Source organism: Phanerochaete carnosa (assembly GCF_000300595.1).
Source record: "Phanerochaete carnosa HHB-10118-sp unplaced genomic scaffold PHACAscaffold_4, whole genome shotgun sequence".
In the NCBI taxonomy this organism is placed as follows: domain Eukaryota; kingdom Fungi; phylum Basidiomycota; class Agaricomycetes; order Polyporales; family Phanerochaetaceae; genus Phanerochaete; species Phanerochaete carnosa.
In genome coordinates, this window is record NW_006767631.1 from 1,532,797 (window position 1) to 1,554,803 (window position 22,007).

At 55.5% G+C, this 22,007-nt stretch overlaps 9 protein-coding genes across 9 annotated transcripts; 4 read left to right on the top strand and 5 right to left on the bottom strand.

Moving 5' to 3' along the window:
* Window positions 1-167: 167 nt before the first annotated feature.
* On the bottom strand, window positions 168-1,433 carry PHACADRAFT_194268 (uncharacterized protein; the record flags this gene model as incomplete). The annotated part of the gene is made up of 1 exon (XM_007394457.1): window positions 168-1,433. The coding sequence occupies one exon, from the start codon at window positions 1,431-1,433 to the stop codon at window positions 168-170; it is 1,266 nt and encodes a 421-aa protein (XP_007394519.1).
* Window positions 1,434-3,346: 1,913 nt separating this feature from the next.
* Window positions 3,347-4,072, top strand: PHACADRAFT_253942 (uncharacterized protein). Its single transcript, XM_007394458.1, has 5 exons — window positions 3,347-3,415; window positions 3,476-3,486; window positions 3,581-3,635; window positions 3,701-3,814; window positions 3,895-4,072. Exons 1-5 carry the CDS (start codon window positions 3,376-3,378, stop codon window positions 3,975-3,977), a joined length of 303 nt encoding a protein of 100 aa, XP_007394520.1. The 5' UTR covers window positions 3,347-3,375; the 3' UTR covers window positions 3,978-4,072.
* Window positions 4,073-4,643: 571 nt separating this feature from the next.
* PHACADRAFT_183284 (uncharacterized protein) lies at window positions 4,644-10,966 on the top strand. The gene is made up of 16 exons (XM_007394459.1): window positions 4,644-5,009; window positions 5,059-5,183; window positions 5,236-5,356; window positions 5,406-5,904; window positions 5,969-6,430; window positions 6,481-6,568; window positions 6,613-6,839; window positions 6,891-7,145; window positions 7,197-7,500; window positions 7,558-7,847; window positions 7,904-8,058; window positions 8,106-8,216; window positions 8,273-8,961; window positions 9,010-9,564; window positions 9,616-10,471; window positions 10,528-10,966. Exons 1-16 carry the CDS (start codon window positions 4,921-4,923, stop codon window positions 10,775-10,777), a joined length of 5,076 nt encoding a protein of 1,691 aa, XP_007394521.1. The 5' UTR covers window positions 4,644-4,920; the 3' UTR covers window positions 10,778-10,966.
* Window positions 10,967-11,749, bottom strand: PHACADRAFT_183285 (uncharacterized protein; the record flags this gene model as incomplete). Its single annotated transcript, XM_007394460.1, has 3 exons — window positions 10,967-11,212; window positions 11,268-11,526; window positions 11,583-11,749. The coding sequence occupies 3 exons, from the start codon at window positions 11,747-11,749 to the stop codon at window positions 11,111-11,113; spliced, it is 528 nt and encodes a 175-aa protein (XP_007394522.1). The 3' UTR covers window positions 10,967-11,110.
* A 618-nt stretch (window positions 11,750-12,367) lies between these two features.
* On the bottom strand, window positions 12,368-14,019 carry PHACADRAFT_253948 (uncharacterized protein). Its single transcript, XM_007394461.1, has 6 exons — window positions 13,787-14,019; window positions 13,478-13,727; window positions 13,220-13,398; window positions 13,036-13,166; window positions 12,892-12,988; window positions 12,368-12,838 (listed from the first exon to the last, which is right to left on the bottom strand). The coding sequence occupies exons 1-6, from the start codon at window positions 13,946-13,948 to the stop codon at window positions 12,770-12,772; spliced, it is 888 nt and encodes a 295-aa protein (XP_007394523.1). The 5' UTR covers window positions 13,949-14,019; the 3' UTR covers window positions 12,368-12,769.
* A 133-nt stretch (window positions 14,020-14,152) lies between these two features.
* Window positions 14,153-15,205, top strand: PHACADRAFT_253949 (uncharacterized protein). Its single transcript, XM_007394462.1, has one exon. The coding sequence runs from the start codon at window positions 14,256-14,258 to the stop codon at window positions 15,177-15,179; it is 924 nt and encodes a 307-aa protein (XP_007394524.1). The 5' UTR covers window positions 14,153-14,255; the 3' UTR covers window positions 15,180-15,205.
* Window positions 15,206-16,379: 1,174 nt separating this feature from the next.
* Window positions 16,380-17,490, top strand: PHACADRAFT_141532 (uncharacterized protein). The gene is made up of 3 exons (XM_007394463.1): window positions 16,380-16,581; window positions 16,641-16,738; window positions 16,792-17,490. The coding sequence occupies exons 1-3, from the start codon at window positions 16,441-16,443 to the stop codon at window positions 17,174-17,176; spliced, it is 624 nt and encodes a 207-aa protein (XP_007394525.1). The 5' UTR covers window positions 16,380-16,440; the 3' UTR covers window positions 17,177-17,490.
* A 144-nt stretch (window positions 17,491-17,634) lies between these two features.
* PHACADRAFT_253952 (uncharacterized protein) lies at window positions 17,635-19,179 on the bottom strand. Its single transcript, XM_007394464.1, has 7 exons — window positions 18,853-19,179; window positions 18,714-18,794; window positions 18,619-18,657; window positions 18,487-18,563; window positions 18,235-18,434; window positions 18,038-18,177; window positions 17,635-17,975 (listed from the first exon to the last, which is right to left on the bottom strand). Exons 1-7 carry the CDS (start codon window positions 19,140-19,142, stop codon window positions 17,735-17,737), a joined length of 1,068 nt encoding a protein of 355 aa, XP_007394526.1. The 5' UTR covers window positions 19,143-19,179; the 3' UTR covers window positions 17,635-17,734.
* A 220-nt stretch (window positions 19,180-19,399) lies between these two features.
* On the bottom strand, window positions 19,400-20,056 carry PHACADRAFT_253953 (uncharacterized protein). Its single transcript, XM_007394465.1, has one exon. The coding sequence runs from the start codon at window positions 19,847-19,849 to the stop codon at window positions 19,484-19,486; it is 366 nt and encodes a 121-aa protein (XP_007394527.1). The 5' UTR covers window positions 19,850-20,056; the 3' UTR covers window positions 19,400-19,483.
* Between the last annotated feature and the right edge of the window lie 1,951 nt (window positions 20,057-22,007).

The following is a 22,007-nucleotide window of genomic DNA, read 5'->3' on the forward strand; positions in this document are numbered from 1 at the left end:
AAAGACCGTCTATGAATAAACATGTAATCCATACGTGCTATCCCCATCCTATCCCTCCATTCCACCTTCGTCCATCCATCCGTCCACCTTTCCAGATAATGTTACACGTAATGTTACACCCACAACCTCCATTATAGGTACATCATGTACAGCCAGGCAGCACAGCCCTAGACGCGTCGCCCGAGCCCAAGCAGCGAGCTTGGCGTCTCCGCATGCATCGGCGTCATGCTCCAGTCGACCTTGGGGTGCCCGCTGCCATTGCTCTCGAGGCTGTTCCCGCGCAGGCGCGAGGACGTTGAGCTCGCGGACGGCGACGAACTCATCGAGAGCAACAGCGACGCGGCGGTCTCGTCCTCGGGCGTCCAGCTCGGCGAGACCGTCGGCGACACACTCGGCGCGTGCGCGGACATGCGCCGCCGAGGCATGCGAATGTGCATCCGGTTCGTCTCGGCGGAAATCGTCGGCGAGGGCATGGGGTGCGCCGGGCCTGGGAGGGCGAGCGCGGGCGGGGCGGACGCCGCGAGCGAGAGGGGGACGCGGAACGAGCCCGAGAGCGGTGGCGTCGGCAGGTGGGAGGGCGGGCCGTTTGGACTCGGAGAGGGCAGCGCGCTCAGACAGCTCGGGTCGACGTATGGGTTTGGAAGCCAGGAGCTGATGGGCGGTAGACAGGGCGACTGGGATGGTGCCTTGCTCTGAGCGCGCACAGATGGTGAAGAGCGAACGGGCCTGGGCGGAGGAGGGAGGGGTGACAAGGGCGACGGAGGAGGGTCTACCTCATCATCCGCGACGGGAATAACATCGACGTCAACGTCGAAGTCCGAAGCCTTGCGCTTGCGAGTCGGGCTCTCCGGCGGTGAGACAGGGGTGGGCGCATTCGGGGTGGGGCAGCGTGCGCAGGAGCGATTCTCGAGAGTCTTGACCTTGTGAATGAGCTCCTCGATGTAGGTCACCGTCTTGACGAGCACATCAAGCTTAAACTCCTTGTCGCCCTTCTTCGTATTTTCCTCGGGCGCGGCGATGCTCTTACCGCCGCGCTGCTTCTCCGCGTCGGCTACGAAGTTGCTCAGTGTCGCGAGCGTTTCATTTATCTTGGTGCGGCGGGCCTTCTCGATGCGCGAGTGGTTGAGCTTGCGCTGGCTCTCGCGTGCGGAGCGTGAGAGAGGACCTGGCTTGCGACCTCGCCGCTTCATTGGCGGCGCGGGGGCGGGCGAGACAGGGTCGTATTCATCTTCCTCGTCGTCCTCCGCGTCTGACGACTCCCGTTCGGCTGAGCTTGGATGGATATCCTTGGGAAGTATGTGCGGTCGCGACCGTTGTTGAGACAACGCGGCTTGTGCAGAAGAGGCAGCTATTTCCGCGTCAGTGCGGGGCCGCTTTGCCTTTCTGGGTGGGTTGCAGCTCGCCGAGTATGCTAGTGTGTCGGTGGTGGGCATGGCGGTGGTCGTCGCCGTCGTCTGTGGCTAGAGAGGCGGCGGGGGGATGGCGGTGGGAGACAGAGCGATGTGTTTCGCCATGGCTCCGGGGGGTCGTCTGCCTAAGTAGTGTGCAGACTAGACTGGAACGGATGGCCGGGCGGAAAAGGGAGTCGTGTGCGCAAAAGAACGTGCGCACAAGACCAGTGCCCTCGCACGACCGCGTTTGAGCGTCCTGATTGGTTAGCGGCGAGACACGTGTATCCTCCCGGTATGCCATTTCCTTTCCCGGCAGGCCCGAGTCGCCTGGTCGCAGCTGCGAGCAATCTTCGAGCAAAGTTGGAAACGCGCATGGGACCCATCAAGACACCGAGGACAGCCCATATTGAGGATGAACGTGAACATTTCTCTCCCCGCCCTCGAGCAGCTTCTCCAGTCTCCAGTCCCCCCTACCCCGCCCGCCTAACGCTGGCCAAATCAGCGCAGATGCCATACGGGCGCACCCGCGTTCAGAACTTTGTTCAACACAAGCCCCGAACAGTACCGGTGGATGGTCAGGGGCATCCATAATAGCATACACGGCCCGAGCGCTTTGATAGACCGCGCAAATCTTTCCGGTCTCACCAAAACCTTGAACAGGGAACGTGGGTCAGCGAACTGGGAGCAATAACGAAGCACTCGGAAAACAGACCTGCACAAAAACGTCATCTACCAACCAGTCTGGCGCTCGTCAATGGGAGAGAAACAACGAATGTGGTTACGCGATGGGGTATCGAAGCCCAAGAAGCTTGCAGGGTTGATAACTTTGTCGGTACCCTGACAGTCGTCGTATGGCTTATCGAACGGTGGGGAACAACGTTGTAGCTATACCACCAGCGAGCCGCTGAAACAGCTGCTGGATCGTATAGAACTTTATACGAGTGAGCAGCACGCCAGCAGGCGAGTTCACAAGACCGTCTTCGCGCCGTCTACGTCAGCTGGACCGGTCAGCACGTTCCACAACGCTTTACACAGCATGTTCTCACCGCCATAATCCAGATCACTGCTCGAGTTCCAGTATTCCGAGAATCCGTCTTCTCTCACACACTCCACTCGGCTTGAGACCACGGGGACTGTCAGCCGTCCAACCTATAAAGTGTATGCTACGACGAGCGGCAGAAATGGAAACATGCCAGAAGCGTCAGCGTTGCACTCACACTTGTCCAGTCTCGAGTGGACGACAAACAACGACCGACCGTCTGGACACTGTCGGAAGCGTTCACATGTCCAACCAGGTGAATACGTCGATCTCCCAATGCAGCCGTGAGATTTGCTCTAGGTGGCATCGCATGCATGTGCCCGGGCACACCAACGTTCAGAAACGAGAATAAGCGACTTGGTTATGGATATTTGAGTGAATAAATATTGAGATAGTCCACGGAGACATCCAGCCGCAGCCACGTCCGCCATTGCGCGAGCATGGTGTGTTTCTATACTCGTGTAGGGTGCACCACGAAGGCAGACTGAGCTCATGGTCAGAAAGCCTTAAACAGGACAATCAGACGGACTCACATTCCACCTATACTCCCTCAATGCTGCTTGCCCACTGCCTCCTTTGATAGCACCCTCGAGTTCACGGCGACAAAGTGGTAGACAACGATCGTGAGCATGGCGAGGGCGCCCAGGCTGTTTGCTAGGTTGTAGAGAGTGTTGTGTCCGATCATTGTTATTCTGCCAACCGTTCGCCGCAAGCGTTAGCCGTAAACCTCTCGCAAGTGACGCATACCACGTACTGCCGTTTGGACGATGCTCACAGTGCGCGTGGCGGGAGGCGGGAGTGAGGCGCCCGCTCTACGTGGTATTTGCGCGTGTTTGTTGCCCGACAGGCGGCAAGCATGCCAGTCGGACAGGCTCGGCGCGTTTCCTCTAAACTACACCTCTCCCTCGTCGTCCCGCTTGCTGTCCCAGACACCTATCAGCCAAAATGAAGCCCACCGCTATGCGCATGAGTGACATGCCTGGACGTATGTGCTTCATTTCTCGGTCCCAAAGACACGGTTTGCCTGACTAGCCCCGCCTTGCAGCAAGGGTCTATGTGAGTGGTGTGTCTGTAGTGTTTAGCCCAGTGGGGCCTTGCCTACGCAATAAAATGCTATGGAGGGTTGGGTGCTGACGGGCGATGCGTGTAGAACCTTTGGTGGGGTGACAAGGGTGTAACGCGCCAGAAGGGTATCGTTACCTACGGTGCGTTCTGTGCATATTTTCGTCTCAGTTGCTGCTCCTCACACCACCTCCCGTAATCTCGCCAGCCGTCTCCCCCTGGCGTCAGCGTGCCGCAAAGAACATGATCCGCAACTACATCTTCAACGGCTACCGCCGTCTCTCCGGGCAGGCTGTGTACTGGATCTTCCCCTTCGCCCTCGGTGCGTCACACATTCCAGCGCTCAACGCATATCGCGTGTATCTGTTCAGACGTGAGCTGATGAGAGAACTTACGCGACAGGCTACGGCACCTACACCTGGGCAAAGAAGTACGACGAATGGCAGAACAGCAAGGCTGCTCACGTCGCTGGTCATGTGCACTGAGGATGTGCATACCTTACTGAACGCTATAGAATGCATAATTTTACCTCATGATCTATCCTTGCGACTACTGCCTCTTCAACATATGGATGTTGGCCTCCTACGCTATTTACCACTGTACAGCGCTTACATCTAAACCCGAGTACCTCCATCTTTTTTTGTGTCCAGCTAACCTACTCTCCAGCATCTTCAAGGGCCCTGTGCAGTGGGAAATATCACTGACCATTTTGCCTATGCCAAAACGCCTCCGCAGTTGAATAGTCCGTTTAGTCATGCTTGAACTTCGATGATCCACTTTGCAAAATCGACGAAATGCTCCAAGATACTGCAGTGCGACCACCTCTCTTCCTGATTACCATCTATGTAAGGGCGAAACACAAAGTAATCTGTAATACAACGTCGACTTTATCTCATGCTTCGCGTGCACTTCGTCGTTCGTGCGCTTTATGCCCTTGTACAGTTCGTTCGAGTCGAGGATTGAAAGCTAAAGACACGAATGATTTTGACAATCTTCCGCCGTAAATCTAACGACCTGATACTCTCCATTTGGCTGACACGCTGGATATACATTCAGCTGCAGACAGTGCACGTATTTGGAGAGCAGAAGCGTTGTGGCGTCAAGCGACTCTCGAGCGCTTTGAGCCACAGACGGCTCGGTACGAGTGGTCACGCTTAACGCAGAACCACCATCTTCCTTACGACCTCATGACTTAGAACTCGGGCTATCTCGTCTCATACTTGCACTCATCTCGTATATCGCTTGTCTGATTATCTCCATCTTGCTGCTGGACTTTATTCCGGCCCTAATATTCACGCACGCAGCACCATCTCTACTCTCTGACGTGAACACTCTTGAGAATTGCTGATTCGCGTTCGACCTTGGTGAGGTTCTTTGACCCAGAACTTTGCAGAACCATTCATTCTTGAGCAAAACCTCCCCTACAACATGGGCCATGCGCAGAGTCTCATCCGGACTAGTGGTGCATTGGATTCGTTTGTAGCAGAATTGGGCCCTGATGTGATCTACGAGAGGAGGTACGATCCCTGGCCATCTTGCACACGATCTCTGCCTTACCATCTATAGTATGGGATCCGCGCGTTTCTTAAAGACCGTCAAATGTCGCCACAAGAATGGATACCTCGTGGTGAAGATCTTCATTAAGCCTGACCCGGGACTGAGCCTCCGGAAGTACCATAGGAGGCTGAAAGGTGTGCTGTAGCATGCTGTTTTGTATTTATTATGCTTAGACCATCTCCATAGTCGAGCGTGATGCACTTGCGGACATCCCCAATGTTTACACATACCAATCCTTCGTCGAGACAGACAAGGCAGGATATCTCATCCGGCAATGGGTGGCAAGTAGCCTTTACGATCGCATAAGGTACGTTTCATATATGTATACGCCATGTACAGACCTGATACGCGTGCAGTACCCGACCTTTCCTCTCTCACATCGAGAAGAAGTGGCTTGCATACCAGTTACTCACCGCGCTGCGCGACGCTCGGAACCGCAAAGTCTCCCACGGCGACTTGAAGACGTCCAATATTCTCATCACATCCTGGAATTGGCTCCTAGTCTCGGACTTTGCGCCGCACAAGCCTGCATACCTCCCGCTGGACGACCCGGCCGACTTCTCATTCTTCTTCGACACGAGCGGCCGGCGGACGTGCTACATCGCGCCGGAGCGCTTCTATTCCGCGGAGGAGAATCCAGAGGCGAGCAGGCGGAGGGAGAAGGAGCGCGAGGGAGAAGGAAAGCGTGAGGGCAGGGTCACCGAGGCCATGGACTGCTTCAGCGCAGGCTGCGTACTCGCAGAGCTGTTCCTCGAAGGCACGCCGCTCTTCTCGCTGAGCCAGCTTTTCAAGTATCGTGCAGGGGAGCTGAATGTTGATGCGCAGTTGGCCGCGATTGATGATGAGGGCGTGAGGGTGCGTGCATCTCAAAATCTCGGTTAACGTGAGCCTGAGGGAAGGTGTCATTTGGAAACTACAGGACTTGACCAAGTCGATGATTGCCATTGACCCGTCGCAGAGACCGACGTTCGACAGTCTGTTGCACAACGCAAGAGGGACAGTCTTTCCAGAGATGTTCTACTCCTTCCTGCATAACTACGTTGCCTCCGTGAACGAACTGTCGAGCCCCTCTCCGTTCTCCTTCCCCAACCACTCACACCCTTCCACAACTGCACCCACGCCAACGAACACGACCCCTACGACCGCAAAGCCGCCAGTACTCCCTAATGCTGCACACCCAGTGCTATCTGGTGACGGTGACCGGCTGACAGACCAACTACCGAGCGACTCTGATCACCGAATGGAGCGCTTGTGGTCTGACTACGAGAGCGTAGAGCCGTATCTGCTGCCAGCCGTGGAACTGGGAGATCTGGCGGATACTGTCAAAGATCCCGTCAGGATAGAGTTCGCGACGCCCAATGTGGTTGGGAAACCGGTGCAGGTGTGCCACCTTGTTTACAATACTCCACCTCGTGTTGACAGCTCTTCAAGGATATCTTTCCCGTGGAGCTAGAGGTCCCGAATCGGGACAGTAAACTCTTGAAGGGGTATGGAGACGGTAGAAAGGCTGCTAAAGAGGGTGAGCAGGCCAATACATCATTCATTCCACGATGTATTGAACAGCTGTTTCAGATGGGCCTGCACTGATCCTGTTAGCGCTGCTTACGGCCAACATACGCAACTGCAATCTGCCCTCGTCGAAGCTCAAAGCGTTGGATGTTTGTCTCGCCCTGGCACCTCTCCTCACGGACGAGGCGAAGCTCGATCGCATGGTGCCCTCCATCGTGGAACTACTTTTAGATGATGCTCCAGCTGTTCGTGCGGCTGCAATTCGAACGTTGATGCAGATAGTGAGTTATATTCTGGCTGCTTTCTACTAGCAGGATACTGAATCTAGATAGCTGATGCTGGTGACTGTGATTACACCCTCAAATGCCTCCATCTTCCCCGAGTACATTATCCCTGCCTTAAGCCCGCTTGTACGCGATCCGGAGGTGTCTGTGAGATGTATGTATGCACAGTGTGTAGTAGCACTTGCGGACACAGCTGTGCGATACCTCGAAATGGGACAGGCCCTTCGAGCGCACGGTGCGTACAAGATTGGCGCGACGGCAGCCCTCACAGAAGGACAAGACTATGACGAGGCGCACTTTGAGGTACGACTTGTCACGCTTGAAATACACTACCGCGCTCATGCATATATGAAGGTATCTTACGACGCCTCAATGCAAGAACTGCAGAACGCCGTGCAAGAGCAGCTCTCAGCCCTGCTAGTCGACCCCTCTCCTGTCGTGAAGCGGTCAATCCTGCACAATATCTCCGCCCTGTGCATCTTCCTCGGCAAGCAGCGCACGAACGACGTGCTCCTCAGCCATATGATCACGTACCTCAATGACCGTGACTGGTTGCTGCGCTACGCCTTCTTCGACTCGATAGTCGAGGTCGCGGCATGTGCGGGTGGAAGGAGTCTTGAAGACTACATCCTGCCACTGATGATACAAGCGTTGTCTGGTAAGTTGTTGTTAGCTACCATGGTGTAGATATAGAGACTGAGCCCCACGTTGGCAGATATCGAAGAGACGGTTGTCGCGAGGGTGCTGGCATCCTTGCGGAGCTTGTGTGAGCTCGGCCTCTTCCAGAAGATGCGCATATGGGAGCTGCTCAGCGCAACTCTGGCATTCTTGTTCCACCCAAATATCTGGATTAGACAAGGCGCAGCAGCGTTTATCGCGGCCGCAGCCAAGCATCTGCCACCAAGCGATGTGTGGTGCATTTTGTACCCGTCGCTTAAGCATTTCCTGCGGTCTGACATACAGGACGTGGACGAGCGGAGCTTGTTGCTGGCGCTTAAGCCCCCAGTAAGTCTCTACTGTTCATATCATAAGCCCCGTAAACCCCGCTTATTCTACTTTAGCTATCTCGACACATCTTCGATGCTGCAAAATCCTGGGCGAAGGCCGCTGACAAGTCCGTCTTCTGGAGAACGCAAAGAGCCGCAAGATCGGATTCTCCCAAGGACAGCTTGGCATCGGTGAAGCCAAATGCAGCATCACGATCGAAGTCTGAGGAGTGCGTGAAGCCGACTCCTATCCTAAACATTGCTGACTTGTAAACAGGGATGATGCCCAAATGACGAAGTTGCAGCAGCTTGGGATGACAACAGCGGATGAGGGCAAACTCCATGCAATGCGCGACTTCGTCTCGAAGCTCGCTCGTAATATCGCAAGGTAAACATAGTCTTCACAGAGATATGGAATGGACGATACTGACCTACAATTGCCAGTTTTGAGACTAGAGTGCGCGTCGAGCCAGAGGTTGAGGGGCTCAAGGTCTCCAGTACCATCGAACTTCAAAAGCTTGGGGTGGTCCCACAAACAGTCTTCTTGAAGGCACCCAGCGATAATGCCACTGCTATGCGATCTGCAAAACCAATGCTGGCTCAGCGTGCTATATCTGACGCAGTGCGAAGCCCTGTGCTATCGGGAACACCTCGTTCGAACCGCACTATGAGTGCAGACTTCAATCTGGGCGCTCCGGGCACGCCTTTCGAGGACCTCCGACGTAGACTCGCTATCATTAATGGTTCGACAACATCTCTGTCCGTTCCACCAACAGCACGCGACGTCCGCAGTCCCACTGCTCCAGTTGCAGAGAGTCTTTCCCCCACAAGCTCGAACACCGCTGTGTCTGACGTACCACTTGAGCGTCCGAGCAGTCCAACGGACTCGGTTACCTCTGGTGCTAACTCGTCCTTCCGCACACATCGACTGCAGATTGGAAGCACGGACGGTCAGAAGGCACCGCCTGCAGTTGGATCATCGAAGGCGAATGCCACGGGTTTGCTGGAGTCGCTTTCAAAACTGCGGGACGGCTCTCCCGAGCGTTCGGGCAGGTCGTCACCTGTCTCTGTTGCCGGTACCATCCGAGGGGAACGTCCGCGGATATCCACCTCGGTGCCTATCTCGACTTATGGTATGTGAGATGTATCTAGTTCGGAGCTGTTGCTGAACTTTAGTATAGACGGCCAAGAACCTGGAATCAGTAACCTGCTCGAGCATATGTACCTCGAGAACAACCGCGATCTGCACGCAGACTTTGGGCCTCGTGTGCACGAAGGGCCGGTCCGCCGGAGGAACGCTGCTCGACATAGCTACATGCCCCGAGATGGCAGCAACCGCCGCCTCGAGACGGCGCTTATTGCCAACCTCAGCTCGCATACAGACGCGGTCACCGGTCTGTCTGTCTCGCCGGACCATATGTTCTTCGTCTCTGCGTCTGACGACAAGACGGTGAAGGTCTGGGACACAGCGCGGCTCGAGCGTAATGTGACAAGCAAGCCACGGCACACGTACAACCAGCATCATGCACGGGTCAAAGCTATATGCTTCGTCGAGGCTACACATTGCTTCGTTAGTGCGGCGGAAGATGGAAGCGTACACGTCGTACGAGTACATGTGAGCGGGAACCAGGGGCCAGGCGCCGGGCTGCCGAAATATGGGAAGTTGCAGACTATCCGGGAGTATCGATTGGATGTCCCAGGACAGTATGTAACATGCATGGCTCATTATAACACCGGTACGTACATAGAAGGTATTAGATGACTATCATACTCATATCAGTTCACAGCGACTGCATCCAATTTACTTTTCGGTACCACGCATTCAGTCATCACCATCTTGGATCTACGCACAACACGCGTGCTCCGAACGATGGAAAACCCACGACACTATGGTCCTATCACATGTCTCTGTCTCGACCGCAAGCGTACGTGGGTTGTGTGCGGCACGTCTACGGGCGTCCTGTCGCTGTGGGATCTCCGGTTTGGCATCCTCATCAAGAGCTGGGAAACCGGGGCCGCGGCGCGAGGCATGTCGGCGTGCATACACCAATGCGTCGTGCATCCGACGAAGGGCAAGGGTAGATGGGTCGTTGTCGCTCTCGAGGGTGCAAAGAGTGCGAGAAGCGTCGGTGCCGGAGGCACAGTGCCTGAGGTGACAACTCTTGTCGAAGTCTGGGACATCGAGAAGTCGGCGCTCGTCGAGACATTCGTGACGCGTTCTGCGCCTGTGCCCTCCGCGCTTATGCCACAGCCGCAAGAAGTCACAGCGCAGAGCGCGGAAGCAAGCCCCGCAGCCGCCATCGCGGCGCTCGTGCGTGCGCGGCAAGACGGCACGAGCGCCCCCGCCGATTTCGTGTCGTCGCGGCGGAGGGGCAGCGGCGCGGCACCGATCCCCATGCCTGTGGAGGCGCCGTCGCCGGACGTCCACGCGCTCGTGCTCGGCTCCGAGTTCGGCGGCCATGGTGCGTTGTACCGCTCCCCAATGGCAGAGCTCGACAACGGCTCGCTGGGGCGCGGCGCCGGGCGCGGGTTCATGCTCTGTGGGTCCGAAGACCGCAGGATCCGGCTGTGGGATTTGGAGAAGACAGAGCGCTCAGCGGTGCTCAGCGGGCCTGACGCAGAGAGCGAAAAGCCGGTGTACAGGTAAGTGTACTCGGCGACTCGTGAGACGACTATTATTCACTGTGCCTTCCTCGCAGCGCCGTGCAGTCGGACGGCGGGTCGGCGTTGGCGTATGTCGAAACGTGGGTCAGCTCGCCGAGCGCAAGCCAAGCCAGCCGCCCGCCGCAGCGGCTGTCACTCATCAACCACAGCCAGCAGAACCTATTAAAGGCCCACCAAGACACCATCAACGCCCTCGTGTGCATCGACTCGCCCTTTCGCGGAGGCATTGTCAGCGGCGACCGCGCGGGCATAATCAAGGTGTGGCGAGTCGAGAGTGCCGAGTGATATGATACCCCTGCGAATATCTAGATAGATACTGTAACAGCACCACGTTGTCCTTGGAATGTAGTCATTATAAGTGCTAAAATTGCAAAGATCCTGGGAAAGACCCTGAGAAGACCGAATGATACACGGAAGCTGAGTAGTGGTGTTGGTACAACAGGAGATGGAAGGAAAGGGGTGATGGTGATTAACGAAATCCGGATAGAAGTGCATAGAATGGAAAGGGAGATGTCTAGGACAGCCACAAACATTACAGACAGCATGTAGAGACGAATAATGATATGTGCTGCGCGTGACTGAGAGGGTATAGCGATGAATATGTAGCAGGACAGAATGCTAGACGGGGCGTGCATTCGAGCGGCCCATCGAAAAGCCCGAGGCGCGAGGCCATGAGATGAGCAACATCCCATCGCACAGCTCTGCAGTAATCTGCGTGGTCTGAAAGTATCCGTCAGCGAATTTGTTAGCGAGAGCCAAAGATAACAGAACTTACGTCTATGCCGACGGGTACGTCTATCTCACGGCGAAAAGAGCCAAACTTGAGCTCGCGCACCTTGAACTTCTGAGAGGCGACGGACGTCTGCCGACCAGCGGCCGCTTCCTGCAGCTTGAAAGCCAAAGGAGAGGCCCGTTCGCCTTGGACGATGAGTTTGTCGCCCTGGACCTGAAGCGAAAGCGTGTGCCGGCTCACGCCTGGCAGCTCGAGCATGGCGGACACGTTCGGCAGCGCTTCGTCGTCGTATAAATCCATCCTAGAAGATTCACCGGTCATTATCGGCTGTTTTGTGATGAGATTGGTAAGACATACCTAGGGGTATACTGGAGAGGCTCGGGGCGCAGACGTAAGGCCTGCTCTCGCTGAAGACGATGGTAATGATACAGTCTCGCGATCGCGAGACGCGGATCAATAGTGTGCTGAGCACGGCTCGAGGAGACCTTCTTCGAGGCGTTCTTCGAGTTTTGGATGTTCGACATTGTAGCAACGGTCATAATCGTCCTTAAAGGAGCAAAGTTGCGCGGATGGTGAGTCCTGAGCGAGGTCTTGAGAGAGGGTTTGCGAACAAGCGAGAGACCCCCCAGCTGCATTTATATGGGGGCCCGGAGGCAAATGACTCGGCATCGTGCGAGGGTGTGCGCGGGGAGTCAGTATGAACAAAACAGGACGTATCATGATCCTCCGCTCCTTGGTTCAGGATCATCCGCGCTGCTGCGGCGATGACTCGACCGCCGCTGCCATTTTACACAGCAAAAACAACGCAGCACGGCGTGAGTATATTTCTACTGCCGTACCGAGTTGTGTGGGCTGTCACTGCAGTGTACGACGGGCGGCGGCCGTGCTGACTACGCGAGACGGGAACACAAATGCGAAACCCCCGCGAGGCAATGCAGCCAATGCTCCGAGCCTCCGCAGCCGGCACCGCCCAGCTGACAGGTATTATTTTTCGCCGGACAAGCTTAGGCGCTAGTTTACTCCGGGTCTGGGCAAGGGCTTATAAGGGGTTATGTTTCATAATTAATATCGTCATCGGCCATTGCCGGCATAGACTTTTCGCACCGACACTCGCCCCGACGTCGGTTTCTCATCCTCGTTCACATAGCCGACACTTGCGTCGCGCAGTCGTCCTCACATAAGCAGGGTGAGCAGTTTCATGCCGATGTTATTTCAGCCATGCTGTTTTTTTATGATGAATAAACATCACATTCAAGCTCAACAGTCTGACGGTCATTGTCCGATGCTGACCACATTCTGCAATACTGACTCATTTTCACCTTGCTGTCGCACGCCCTTCCGACCTACATGCTAACTCCTTTACCCTCCTAGTAGGTTCTAGATGATGGATGACTCGAGACCCCACATTTTGTCCCATTGTCTACTCATGTTTCTTGGTGCGCGTCGCTTCACGCCGCAATACTACCGCCATCGACACTAGGTCCAGAAAGATACATGTGTATATTAGAGTACAACGAGATACAGAATGCAATGCGTAAGTGGAATCATAGAGCAGTTCCGCGCTCGAAGCTGGCCCGTATTTCCGTTGTGTACTTGTCGTAGTAGCGGGCAATCTGCAAAAGTCGATGAACAACTTGTCCTGGTGTAGAACTGTGCATATACATGCCTTCTTGTTGAAGACTCTGTTGCGTTCGTTGATGTATGTGATATCTCCCTCGTCTTCGTTGTTCCGCTTTCTTGAGAACCGCTTCTTCTTGTCCACGCTAGAGAGATGTAAGATTACGAAGGATGAAGGACCGAAAGGACATACTCTGTATTGATCTTGCTCACTACTCGGTCAATGGCGTCCTCGCTGGGTTTGCTATCCGCATAGAGCAACGTGTTCGCGTCACGGTAAAGGCTTTCAGCTGCTAACCGCTGTTGCACGCTTGTTGGTGCCAGCTATGGGAGGTGCATTAAAGAAGGCCTCCAGGAATACTATCGTGTGAACACACCGATGAGCCCGAGGGATCGAAGGCCGTGAGTGAGGATGAGGAACTGCTGCTACCGGCCTTCGCGAGTGTTCCAGGCGCAAGACCAAGCGCAATTTCCCTTTGCTTATTATACGCTGCAAGGTCGGGCTTGATGAAGTCCAAATCCTTCTTGTACCGCCTGCGTGCTGCGTCCGCATCATCTAACAAGAGAGCGCATCATCAGCATTGTTCCTGCTGTTCTCAGCACTCGCGACGCCTCCGCGCATCATAGAGACTCACTGTGAAACTCAAAGTCTGCACGTCGCGCCTTCCGCGCCTGCTTCTTCTCCCACTCATCGTTCTCCTCGACTGTGTACTCCCAATTCTTAGCCCGCTCGATGTCCTCGCCACGCTCCTCAGCATCCGCCTTCAGCCGCAAGGTTTCAGCGAGCTTGCGTTGGCGTTCCAGCCGCGCAGCTTCACGAGCTGTGAACTTTGCCTTTGTGCTCTCCTCAACGAGCTGCTTGCGATTTTCCAGTGCGGATGTCCTCTGTGATCAAATAACTTTAATGAGGACGAGTACGGGAGCACGGAGAGCATTAGACCAACCATTTTGCGCCTGAGCTCTTCCATCTTCGCTTTTCGTTCCTCCATGGTCATCTTTTGGCTGCCGCTGTCCCCTACCTCAGGAGAACCGGAGCCTTCTGGCTCTTCCTGGGTGTCCGTCATCTTCTCCACGAACTCTTGCGCAGCTTCGGTTACTTCGCTCATGCTTGTTACAAAAACACTCGTGGTTTTTACCGGTGTGAGAAGGAGGAATGGGAGGTGTGAAGATACGTGACAGGTGCTGGGAGCTGCTGGTGTCCTGCGTCAACGAGCGCAGTGCAGGTGGTTGGACTAGGCGCTTACAGGAACTGCTGACGTGATCAATCGAGACAGGAATGGCAGAATGTTTGTGAACAAGTTCAATCCGAACCTCGACTCCAAGCTCCAGTCCCGGCCGTCCGTTTCACACACACTACTTTGCGATTCGCATGAAAAATAGCACATTTGTCCTGTAATTCGCCGGGCTTGAGGGATGCACGCCACACTTACCACGACACGCATCGCATACTCTTCCACGGTCACGCGTACTCGAAAGCCGAAGCGTCGTGACTCGGTTGCATCCCGCTGCCCTGCGTTCTACGACCCGCCATCCCCGAGCCAGTATGACGAGCCGCCGTCTGCTGTCGTCGAGGACCTCACACTAGTCTCGTACGATGACTCTACGCTATCTGCGGATACGCCTCTCGGGCGTTCCCCCCTGAAATCGCCACGGACGCCTGCCTGGAAAGCGTTCCCTGCAATCGAAGAGTCTCCGAATCTTTCCTGGGCGGAAGACGTAACGCTTACATCTACTCCGCAGTGCGGACGTAAGAGCTGTTCTCCGCAGAAGCTGTGGTTGGACGCGTCGATGCTGAAGGAATATCCGAAGTCTCCTCCTCTTAAGCGTTTCCGGGCGGACAGCCTAAGAACGTTCGCCTCGTCCATGGAAGCCCTAGAGAAAATGTCGAATTCGGCTGCCTTGATGACGACGTTGCATCCGGAGTGTCCAGTCGAGAAACGGGGCCGAAAGAGAGCTATGGAAGCGGAGCGCAAGTCGCCAGCAGTCAGGGGCGGGAAGGCGAGGACCTCCACTAGCCCACAGGACACCGAAAACCAGCCCGTCCATACTACTCAATCTTCGCGAAAGCGTGGCCCGGGAGCCAGCCTACGCGAATCGCACGTCCAAAATCTACCCAGACACCAAGATCCCATGACTTCACTCGACCCACGCTACGTCTTCGAGTACCAGCTCACGCTCGGTGTGCTGGATGCCATGGACCACGCCCCACTCGGCCACCCGAGATCCGCTGAGCAGAGCGAGAAGAAATCAAAACGGCTATCGGCATCATTCGCGCAGACTCTTGGCAGCCTGAAACGACGCGTACCCTCGCCACGATCCTCTATCCCGGGTCTCTAGCACCCGACGCCGCTCACAGTGAGTTGCTTCTCGCTGGGGTTGAAAGATTTAGCGCATTCTGACTTGGTCGCTTCTGTAGCCGCGGAGTGTTCTTGTTTCACTAGACTAGTTTATCTCGTTTTGTAGCCAATAGTAATATATCTGTCGGCAGGAAGAAACTGCACAATCATGCGTGCAATGTGCGCGATCATTCTGGCTAAGTGATTGCACGTCTACCTGTGTGATTGTACAGTTGACGCGTGACGCGTGACGTCTTGTCTCTACGCGTGGACTAAATGAATATCCTAGAGCATGTCGGCTTGCAGTAAGTACATGCCAGAAAGCCTGTAGGTCGGGCGCGTGTCGATGTGAACCCGAGGCTCGGGCGACAGGGCGGACGACGAGGCAGTGTTGCGCGAGTTAATGACTAGTTAATGACCAGTAAATGACTAGTTAAGTAGTTAATGACCTGACTAGACGAACTGTAACTAAGCGGTTTCGGGTCCTGATGTCGGGAACTGCCGAGGACCAATCAGAACGCAGGAGTCGTCGAGAAGGCGAGACATGCTTGCCTTTAAGCGGATGGTCGATGAAATGCCTCCTCCACCAGCCAGTTCTTCCTGGTTTCCGCCCGGACATGGCACACTCAGCGCAAAGGAGACGAAGAGGGTAAAAAAAAAGTTGCGTTTGTTCAAACTATAAGACGGAGTCCATGCGCAGACCTCGAGGAGTCGCCGAGGACGCAGCAAGCCATTCGGTTAGTAAACGCCCAGTGCGTCTCAGGAGGTCACGTGGATGAACCCGGAGAGCCGTTTAGTTAGAGTTAGCGGGTGACTAATTAACTAGTCAATGACTAGTCACAATAGTCAACCTTTAACTGGTTACTTGGTTCGTTAACCAACCAACACTGCGACGAGGGGAGGGGCGGTCGCGATGCCGACGAGAAAATAATAATGATCCGAGGCTTGAGAACGGAGAAAGCGCGTCAGGGACCAGAACAAAGTGAATCAATCTCCGCCAGTCTTTCCAGAGTACAAATTTCAGCCGCCGTGGTTGCTGTCCTCTCACCTTCCCCCCTTGCTAGTCGCAACAAGACTTGTCGCTGCCCAGCGCACCCTTCCGCTCGCTCACCAGTCCATTCGTTTACTTTTTAATATGCTCTTCAAGACTTCTCTTGTTGCCCTGGCCCTCGCTGCCATCCCCTCCGCCTTCGCAGCGGTTTCTGTACGTGGCTATTTTGGCGGCCAACATACGCCTGAATAACGTGCCTTGCGACTTCTAGATGATTGAACCCGTTGCCAGCACCTCTTGGGCTGCTGGCCAGCAGCAGACCCTCAAGTGGATCGATGATGGCACGTCCCCCAACCTCACGAGTTTCGGTAATGCCAGCTTTGGCATCTATACTGGCAACGTCAACCAGCAGGTATGTACCTAGCTTCCCAACTGATACTTCCAGTAGAAGCTCATGTTTGTATTCTCTAGACCCTGCTCCAAATGATCGCGCCCAGCGTCAATGTCTCGGCGACCGATTCCATTGTTTTCACCCCCGACCCGACCATAGGCGAGGACGGTGCTTTTTAGTAAGCTCCCATCGCGGCTTTTGTTGTGTTATGTCGCTGACTCGTGCTCACAGCTTCATCCGCGCCCAGTCTCTCACTCTCATGGACCCGAAGAATCCTACGTTCCCTGCTGAAGCGTTCTCTGCATTGTTCACCCTGACGGGCACGTCTGGCCAGTTCAATGCCACCGTCCAACAAGAGATCGACGGCACTTCGACCGCCCCTATCGGTGGCCCGACCCCGGCTGGCTCGGCCGTGGGTGCTACCCAGTCCAACACCGCTGCTTCGCCGACCACGGTGTCGGTGACGGCCGGCTCCCAGACTGCATCTTCTGCGTCCAAGAGCGCTTCCCCATCCACGACTGGTGCGGCGGCGAAGGGGAACGGTGCGCGCGGCGTCCTCGCCAGCGCGGGCCTCGTCGGCACCGTCGCGGCCTTCATTGGCGCTATGATGCTCTAGAGAGTGATCGTCTACCAGCATACCACCTTTCGCTATTTGTCCTTGTCTAGTCGTCTCGCTCTAGAATTCGATGTTTGATTTTATTCTTGAGTCCCCCCCCTCTCGCGGGTTCGTAGTATCCATCCGACCTATGGTCCACGACACCGAACATGCTGCCTTGTCGCGTAATACCCCTGTACCTGCCTGCGTTCACGGCTCACGATGCGACATGTACATACCCGACTGGCCTAGCCAACACTCTTTGATACCCCGCGCTCGTGTTGTTGTGATTTTCATATTGGCGTATAATCGATGTAATTTTGGTCATGTGCATTTTTCCGCGTGAATGGTCTGATCATCCCTTGCGAGGATACTACAGCTGCTCTTCGAACTGCTGAGGCATGCCCAGCTAAGTTACCGTTGACGACTGAAGAGTCTTCGCAACACAGCCAACAGCACGACGCTCATTAGTTGTTGCGCAGACTGCAACCGCGTGTGTGACTATGGCTACTGTACATGTTGTTCCCGAGTCCCAAAATATATGCAATAAACAAAGGACACTAATGCTCTCACCCTTGCTCACACCGCACCGCGCTCTTTGGCCTTGACCATCTCCCGCGCCTCCTCGTCGCTCACCAGACGGCCCTCGAGGGCCTCCGCTGTCTCTTCTGCGAGCCGCCGTATGACGTCGCGGTCGTAGCCGATAAACGAGACGTACACGCCGTGCTGGAACAACGGGTACGACCCGATGCGGATTCCGTCCTCCTTCGTCCGCCCCTGCAGCTCGGTGAGGTACGGCGCGATGGAGGACTCAGGTTTCCTGCACATGTGAGTGTGTGTCAGCGGGGCACCCGGGCAGGCGGAAAAAAAAGGGACACGCACGATGTGAAGACCTGCTGTCGGCAAGGACGCTCGTTGGGTGGCGGGAGGGGTAGGTACGGGGTGAGGCCGTCGAGCATGCGCTGGAAGAGCCGCGGGATGCCCGGGAAGATGCAGAGCTTGCCCTCGAGGCGCACGACCGGCTACGGGTGGGATCAGCTCGGACGAGCGGAGCGACCGCATAGAGACGCGATACGCACGACCCAAATCTCAGAGGAGGTGTACAGGACTTCAGCGTTCGCTGGGAAGAGCGCCATGCGCTCGCGCGCGACGCGCTGCTCCTCGGTTTGATTCTTGATGTCTGCACGGTTCCGCGACGTGATATCCATCCGGCGCAGGGTCTCGGTGTGGTGTGCGAGGGGTTGGTTGAACGCCTTCGCGAGGGACGCATACGTGATGTCTGTTTGCATGGTCAGAGACGCGAGGAAAGATTGCATAGATGCGAGACACACCGTCGTGAGTGGGACCGATACCGCCGGAGGTAATCACAAAGTCGTAGTTTTTGACCATTCGCCGGCTTGCTTCGACACTGCGCGGGACTTAACATGAGCACGAGAGCGCAGGAATACGCGGCGGGGACGTACATCTCATCCTCGTCATCGGCAATGACCTCTATGCGCTTCCTGCGCTCTCCCCGTCAGCTTGCCGCATCTCCGTAAGGGCATGGCATGAGACTCACAGCTCAACGCCCTGCTCAAAGCAATACCGTGCAAAGTAGTTCGAGTTCCGGTCAAGCGTCTTGCCGTTCAAAATCTCGTCTCTGCCCATCTTCCCGTCAGCGATAGGCTCTCCACTAGAGGAAGAGATAGTGAAGGCACCCAATGACCAGCGCCGCGGCGGTCTTGATGTACCGCCCTTCGCCGAGCGGGTTCGGCGGGAAGTCTGACACGGGGAAGTTGTACGTCACCTTGGGCTCCTGGCCGGCGGGGCCGGGGGCATCGGGGGCAGGCGGTGCGACCGCGCCCGTCGTCTCGTTCTTGACCATGGAGGACATCACTCGTCGTGAATGAGCGAGGTAGTGGACGGGGTTATATGAGGCGGGCGATGGGCGGGCGAAATGACGTGAGAGTAAGAGTAGGCGTGCACCCGCCTGGGTGCCCGGGTGCATCTGGTATGCAACGCGGCAGGTCGGCGGATTCGGGCTCTGTGGGCGAGACTCAGCTGGTGCGTTCAAGTACTGAGGTAGTGCGCTCTAATCCGGGGACGAGTATGTGAGGCTCAGGAGGAGGAGGTTGCACGGTACATACGAGGCTAGGCTTGGGGATGGCCGGCTTCCGTCATAGCGAGACTCACAGCCCCAGGGATTCGGACGATACAAAACGTCACACGACCAATGAACGTAAACCGCGCAAGTAAACTTCCGCGAGCTGATTCTATTAGGACTAATCACGAAGTAAACCCATGGATATTTGAACGTCGAACCATCCTCGGCTGGTAAGAGGAATTACCTCATTCGTACACTTCATATATCGTCTTCACGATATGGTCTGCCTTCCGACCTGTGTGCTTCACGAAGCCCATATAATCAAGCTCATGCAGCGCCCGAATGAAACGCGCTTGCAGCTCCGCCTGCCACTCCTCGTCCACCTCATCCACCTCGTGCCCCTCATCCTCTGCTTCAACCCGTTCCTCTCCCTTTGCCTTTCCTTTCCTGCGCCCCTTCTTCGGGCTCTTGCTGCCGCCTTTTGTGCCTTTACCCTTCTGCTTGCTATTCTCCTCCCTTTCTTTCGCACGCACGCGCTCCCGCTGCGTCTCGAGCACTTGCGCGAAGCTCTCGTACCAGTCGTACGCGTTCACCTTCTTTGGCGCCTCCATGTATCGGTGCAGCAGGATGCTGGTGTCTGGCAGGTCCCAAATTGTCGGTTGCTCCCCCTGCGCTAGATCAGCCTCGGAAGAAGCGTCGATCAGCCTCCGATGCGACGCCAGTACGGCGTGTGGGTGTAGCAGCGCGTGCACGATAGCGGGGCGCGGGGCAGGATTGATGAGCTGTTGTCGAACAGAACGTTAGGAAGCGATGTGAACGTGAGTAGACAGACTTACCTCAGAGGGGAACGGAGACGCGCCAGTCGACCAGACCTCTGATAGAACGCATTTGTCAAGCGACTCTACGCGTTTTCTGCGATCACGAGCCTATTGAGACAAGCTGCTGAGCAATACGCTACAGGAGAAACTTACAAGAGGTACGTCGATAGCCACTCCGCGAGTTCTGCCGCAGTCTCAGCCACGGCAATTCTCTCATCGCCATTAACTTGGTTATCACCATTTGTCCGACTGCCAGGCGAAGGAAGCATGTTACGGCATCGAACAATGAGCTCCCTATTCTCGCTTTCTGCGCGCCTCAGTTGCGGGGGCTCAAGTTCGTAAAAGAACTTATACATCTTTTCGAGGAGCGCCTCCAGCTGGTCTTGTCTTAGTTTGCTGTAAACAATAGGGCGTTGGGTTCATTTAATGTTTGCGGGAACACCGCAAGGAACCGTGCTCACCTAACCATCCTAACGAAATGCTGTACATCTCTTGTCACCTTCCCTTGCACGACACGGGCCATGAACCTCAGCCGCGGCTCGTTGGTTCCGTCCTCGCTCGTATACGGCGAGGGCCGGTAGCCGTAGGACGACATGAAGTCTTGCAGGAGACAAAGCATTTTGTATGCTAGCCGCTGCTGCTCTGCGGCCGCCGCAAAGTCGGCACGCGCGTCGTCAACGGCTGACAAGACCACAGCGAGATCGTCAGATAAACCACTGAGGTATTTTTGGAGCGTCTCCACAAAATGTTCACTGGAAGGACTCTGGAGCTTCTGGTACGCGTCCTCAGCGGAGATACACCCCAGGAGGCTGTCTTGGATGAACACCGCAAAGGGCTCTTCGATGTGTTGTAGATGTACGAGCTGTGTGGGTAGCACGGCTGTCAGCGTGGTCAACTTGATCAAAGCGGGAGGACGCACCTGCAGAACAGACGTCAACGCATCGAGAGAAGCTGTATGCCGTTCGCTGAAGTCTGCGATGAAGTTCAGTGTACCGGAGCCTAACATGATGTTTGGTGTCCACTCGAGGTTAAAGAACGTCTAACAGCACAAATGTTAAAACAAATCCTCCAGGTACTGTCTCCGCTCTCGTACCTCCTCTATGACTCTTTCAACAATCTCGACACCCGAAGGTACGCGGTGAGCGTGCACACAGAGGAGTTGCAGCGTGCGTCTTGGGAAAGCTGTGCGGAGGAATCCAGACGGCGATGGTGCAGACATCGCCAGCAGGAACACAAGTGGGAGATCAGGAAGGAATTGGCTGTAGTAGAGAGATCAGAGTTTCAGACGTGCATAAAAGAGTGAAAAGAGCCGACCTGCATATGCTGAATACGACCTCTATTACCGCACTATCGAATTGTTCGAAGGTGTTCATGACAATAACGAGCGTAGGACGGTAATCTATAACCAACTCAGCAGCTACTCGGATCCATGGAGGAGATTGTGCACCACACCGTTTAACGCCGTGAGAGCGTCGTACCAGGCTTTCAGCAGGTTCATGTCGTGGGTGACCAGAGATGTAGTTGCTCTTCGGCGTACAACAGGAGGATCTGTGACATTCGACGTAAGCTTTGCGAGATGAATTGGGTCAAGAATCGAGGCTCACACTGAATACCATGCGCCCCTTCATTATCTTCGTCTGCCTTGTCCACAAAGTTAGTAATGATGCTTTTCATCGCGGCCGTCAGGTTTGAACATTCTGTAGGGTACAGATGCGAAATTACGCATGTTGCTTGAGCATTCCGCTCAGAATCCTCCAGGGATGCGACGATATCGGAGATGACTGAGCTGCTGCCCCCGGGAGCCGAGATTGCGACAACAGGTAGCTCTGGGTACGGCAGGCCTGGAATTTGATGACCTTCTGTATGGGCTGTGCGTACACTGAAACAGACCGCTTCGACCACCGGGCTATGTAGAGAACGAACTAGGGACTAGCGTGCCGTCAGCGAACAG

Excerpts from the sequence above, each read along its gene's own strand:
- PHACADRAFT_183284 (XM_007394459.1), top strand. The coding sequence starts at position 4,921 with ATGGGCCATGCGCAGAGTCTCATCCGGACTAGTGGTGCATTGGATTCG. Across the intron at positions 5,184-5,235 it reads GTACCATAGGAGGCTGAAAG|TCGAGCGTGATGCACTTGCG; the intron begins GTGTGCTGTAGC and ends CCATCTCCATAG. Across the intron at positions 5,905-5,968 it reads TTGATGATGAGGGCGTGAGG|GACTTGACCAAGTCGATGAT; the intron begins GTGCGTGCATCT and ends TGGAAACTACAG.
- PHACADRAFT_141532 (XM_007394463.1), top strand. The coding sequence starts at position 16,441 with ATGATTGAACCCGTTGCCAGCACCTCTTGGGCTGCTGGCCAGCAGCAG. Across the intron at positions 16,582-16,640 it reads CTGGCAACGTCAACCAGCAG|ACCCTGCTCCAAATGATCGC; the intron begins GTATGTACCTAG and ends TGTATTCTCTAG. Across the intron at positions 16,739-16,791 it reads GGCGAGGACGGTGCTTTTTA|CTTCATCCGCGCCCAGTCTC; the intron begins GTAAGCTCCCAT and ends TCGTGCTCACAG.
- PHACADRAFT_253952 (XM_007394464.1), bottom strand. The coding sequence starts at position 19,142 with ATGCACCCGGGCACCCAGGCGGGTGCACGCCTACTCTTACTCTCACGT. Across the intron at positions 18,564-18,618 it reads GCCGATGACGAGGATGAGAT|TGTCGAAGCAAGCCGGCGAA; the intron begins GTACGTCCCCGC and ends AGTCCCGCGCAG. Across the intron at positions 17,976-18,037 it reads CGACAGCAGGTCTTCACATC|GAAACCTGAGTCCTCCATCG; the intron begins GTGCGTGTCCCT and ends TCACATGTGCAG.
- PHACADRAFT_253953 (XM_007394465.1), bottom strand. The coding sequence starts at position 19,849 with ATGGAGGCGCCAAAGAAGGTGAACGCGTACGACTGGTACGAGAGCTTC.
- PHACADRAFT_253942 (XM_007394458.1), top strand. The coding sequence starts at position 3,376 with ATGAAGCCCACCGCTATGCGCATGAGTGACATGCCTGGAC. Across the intron at positions 3,636-3,700 it reads GAAGGGTATCGTTACCTACG|CCGTCTCCCCCTGGCGTCAG; the intron begins GTGCGTTCTGTG and ends TAATCTCGCCAG. Across the intron at positions 3,815-3,894 it reads GATCTTCCCCTTCGCCCTCG|GCTACGGCACCTACACCTGG; the intron begins GTGCGTCACACA and ends CTTACGCGACAG.
- PHACADRAFT_253949 (XM_007394462.1), top strand. The coding sequence starts at position 14,256 with ATGCACGCCACACTTACCACGACACGCATCGCATACTCTTCCACGGTC.
- PHACADRAFT_253948 (XM_007394461.1), bottom strand. The coding sequence starts at position 13,948 with ATGAGCGAAGTAACCGAAGCTGCGCAAGAGTTCGTGGAGAAGATGACG. Across the intron at positions 13,399-13,477 it reads TGCAGACTTTGAGTTTCACA|ATGATGCGGACGCAGCACGC; the intron begins GTGAGTCTCTAT and ends CTCTCTTGTTAG. Across the intron at positions 12,839-12,891 it reads ACAGAGTCTTCAACAAGAAG|ATTGCCCGCTACTACGACAA; the intron begins GCATGTATATGC and ends CGACTTTTGCAG.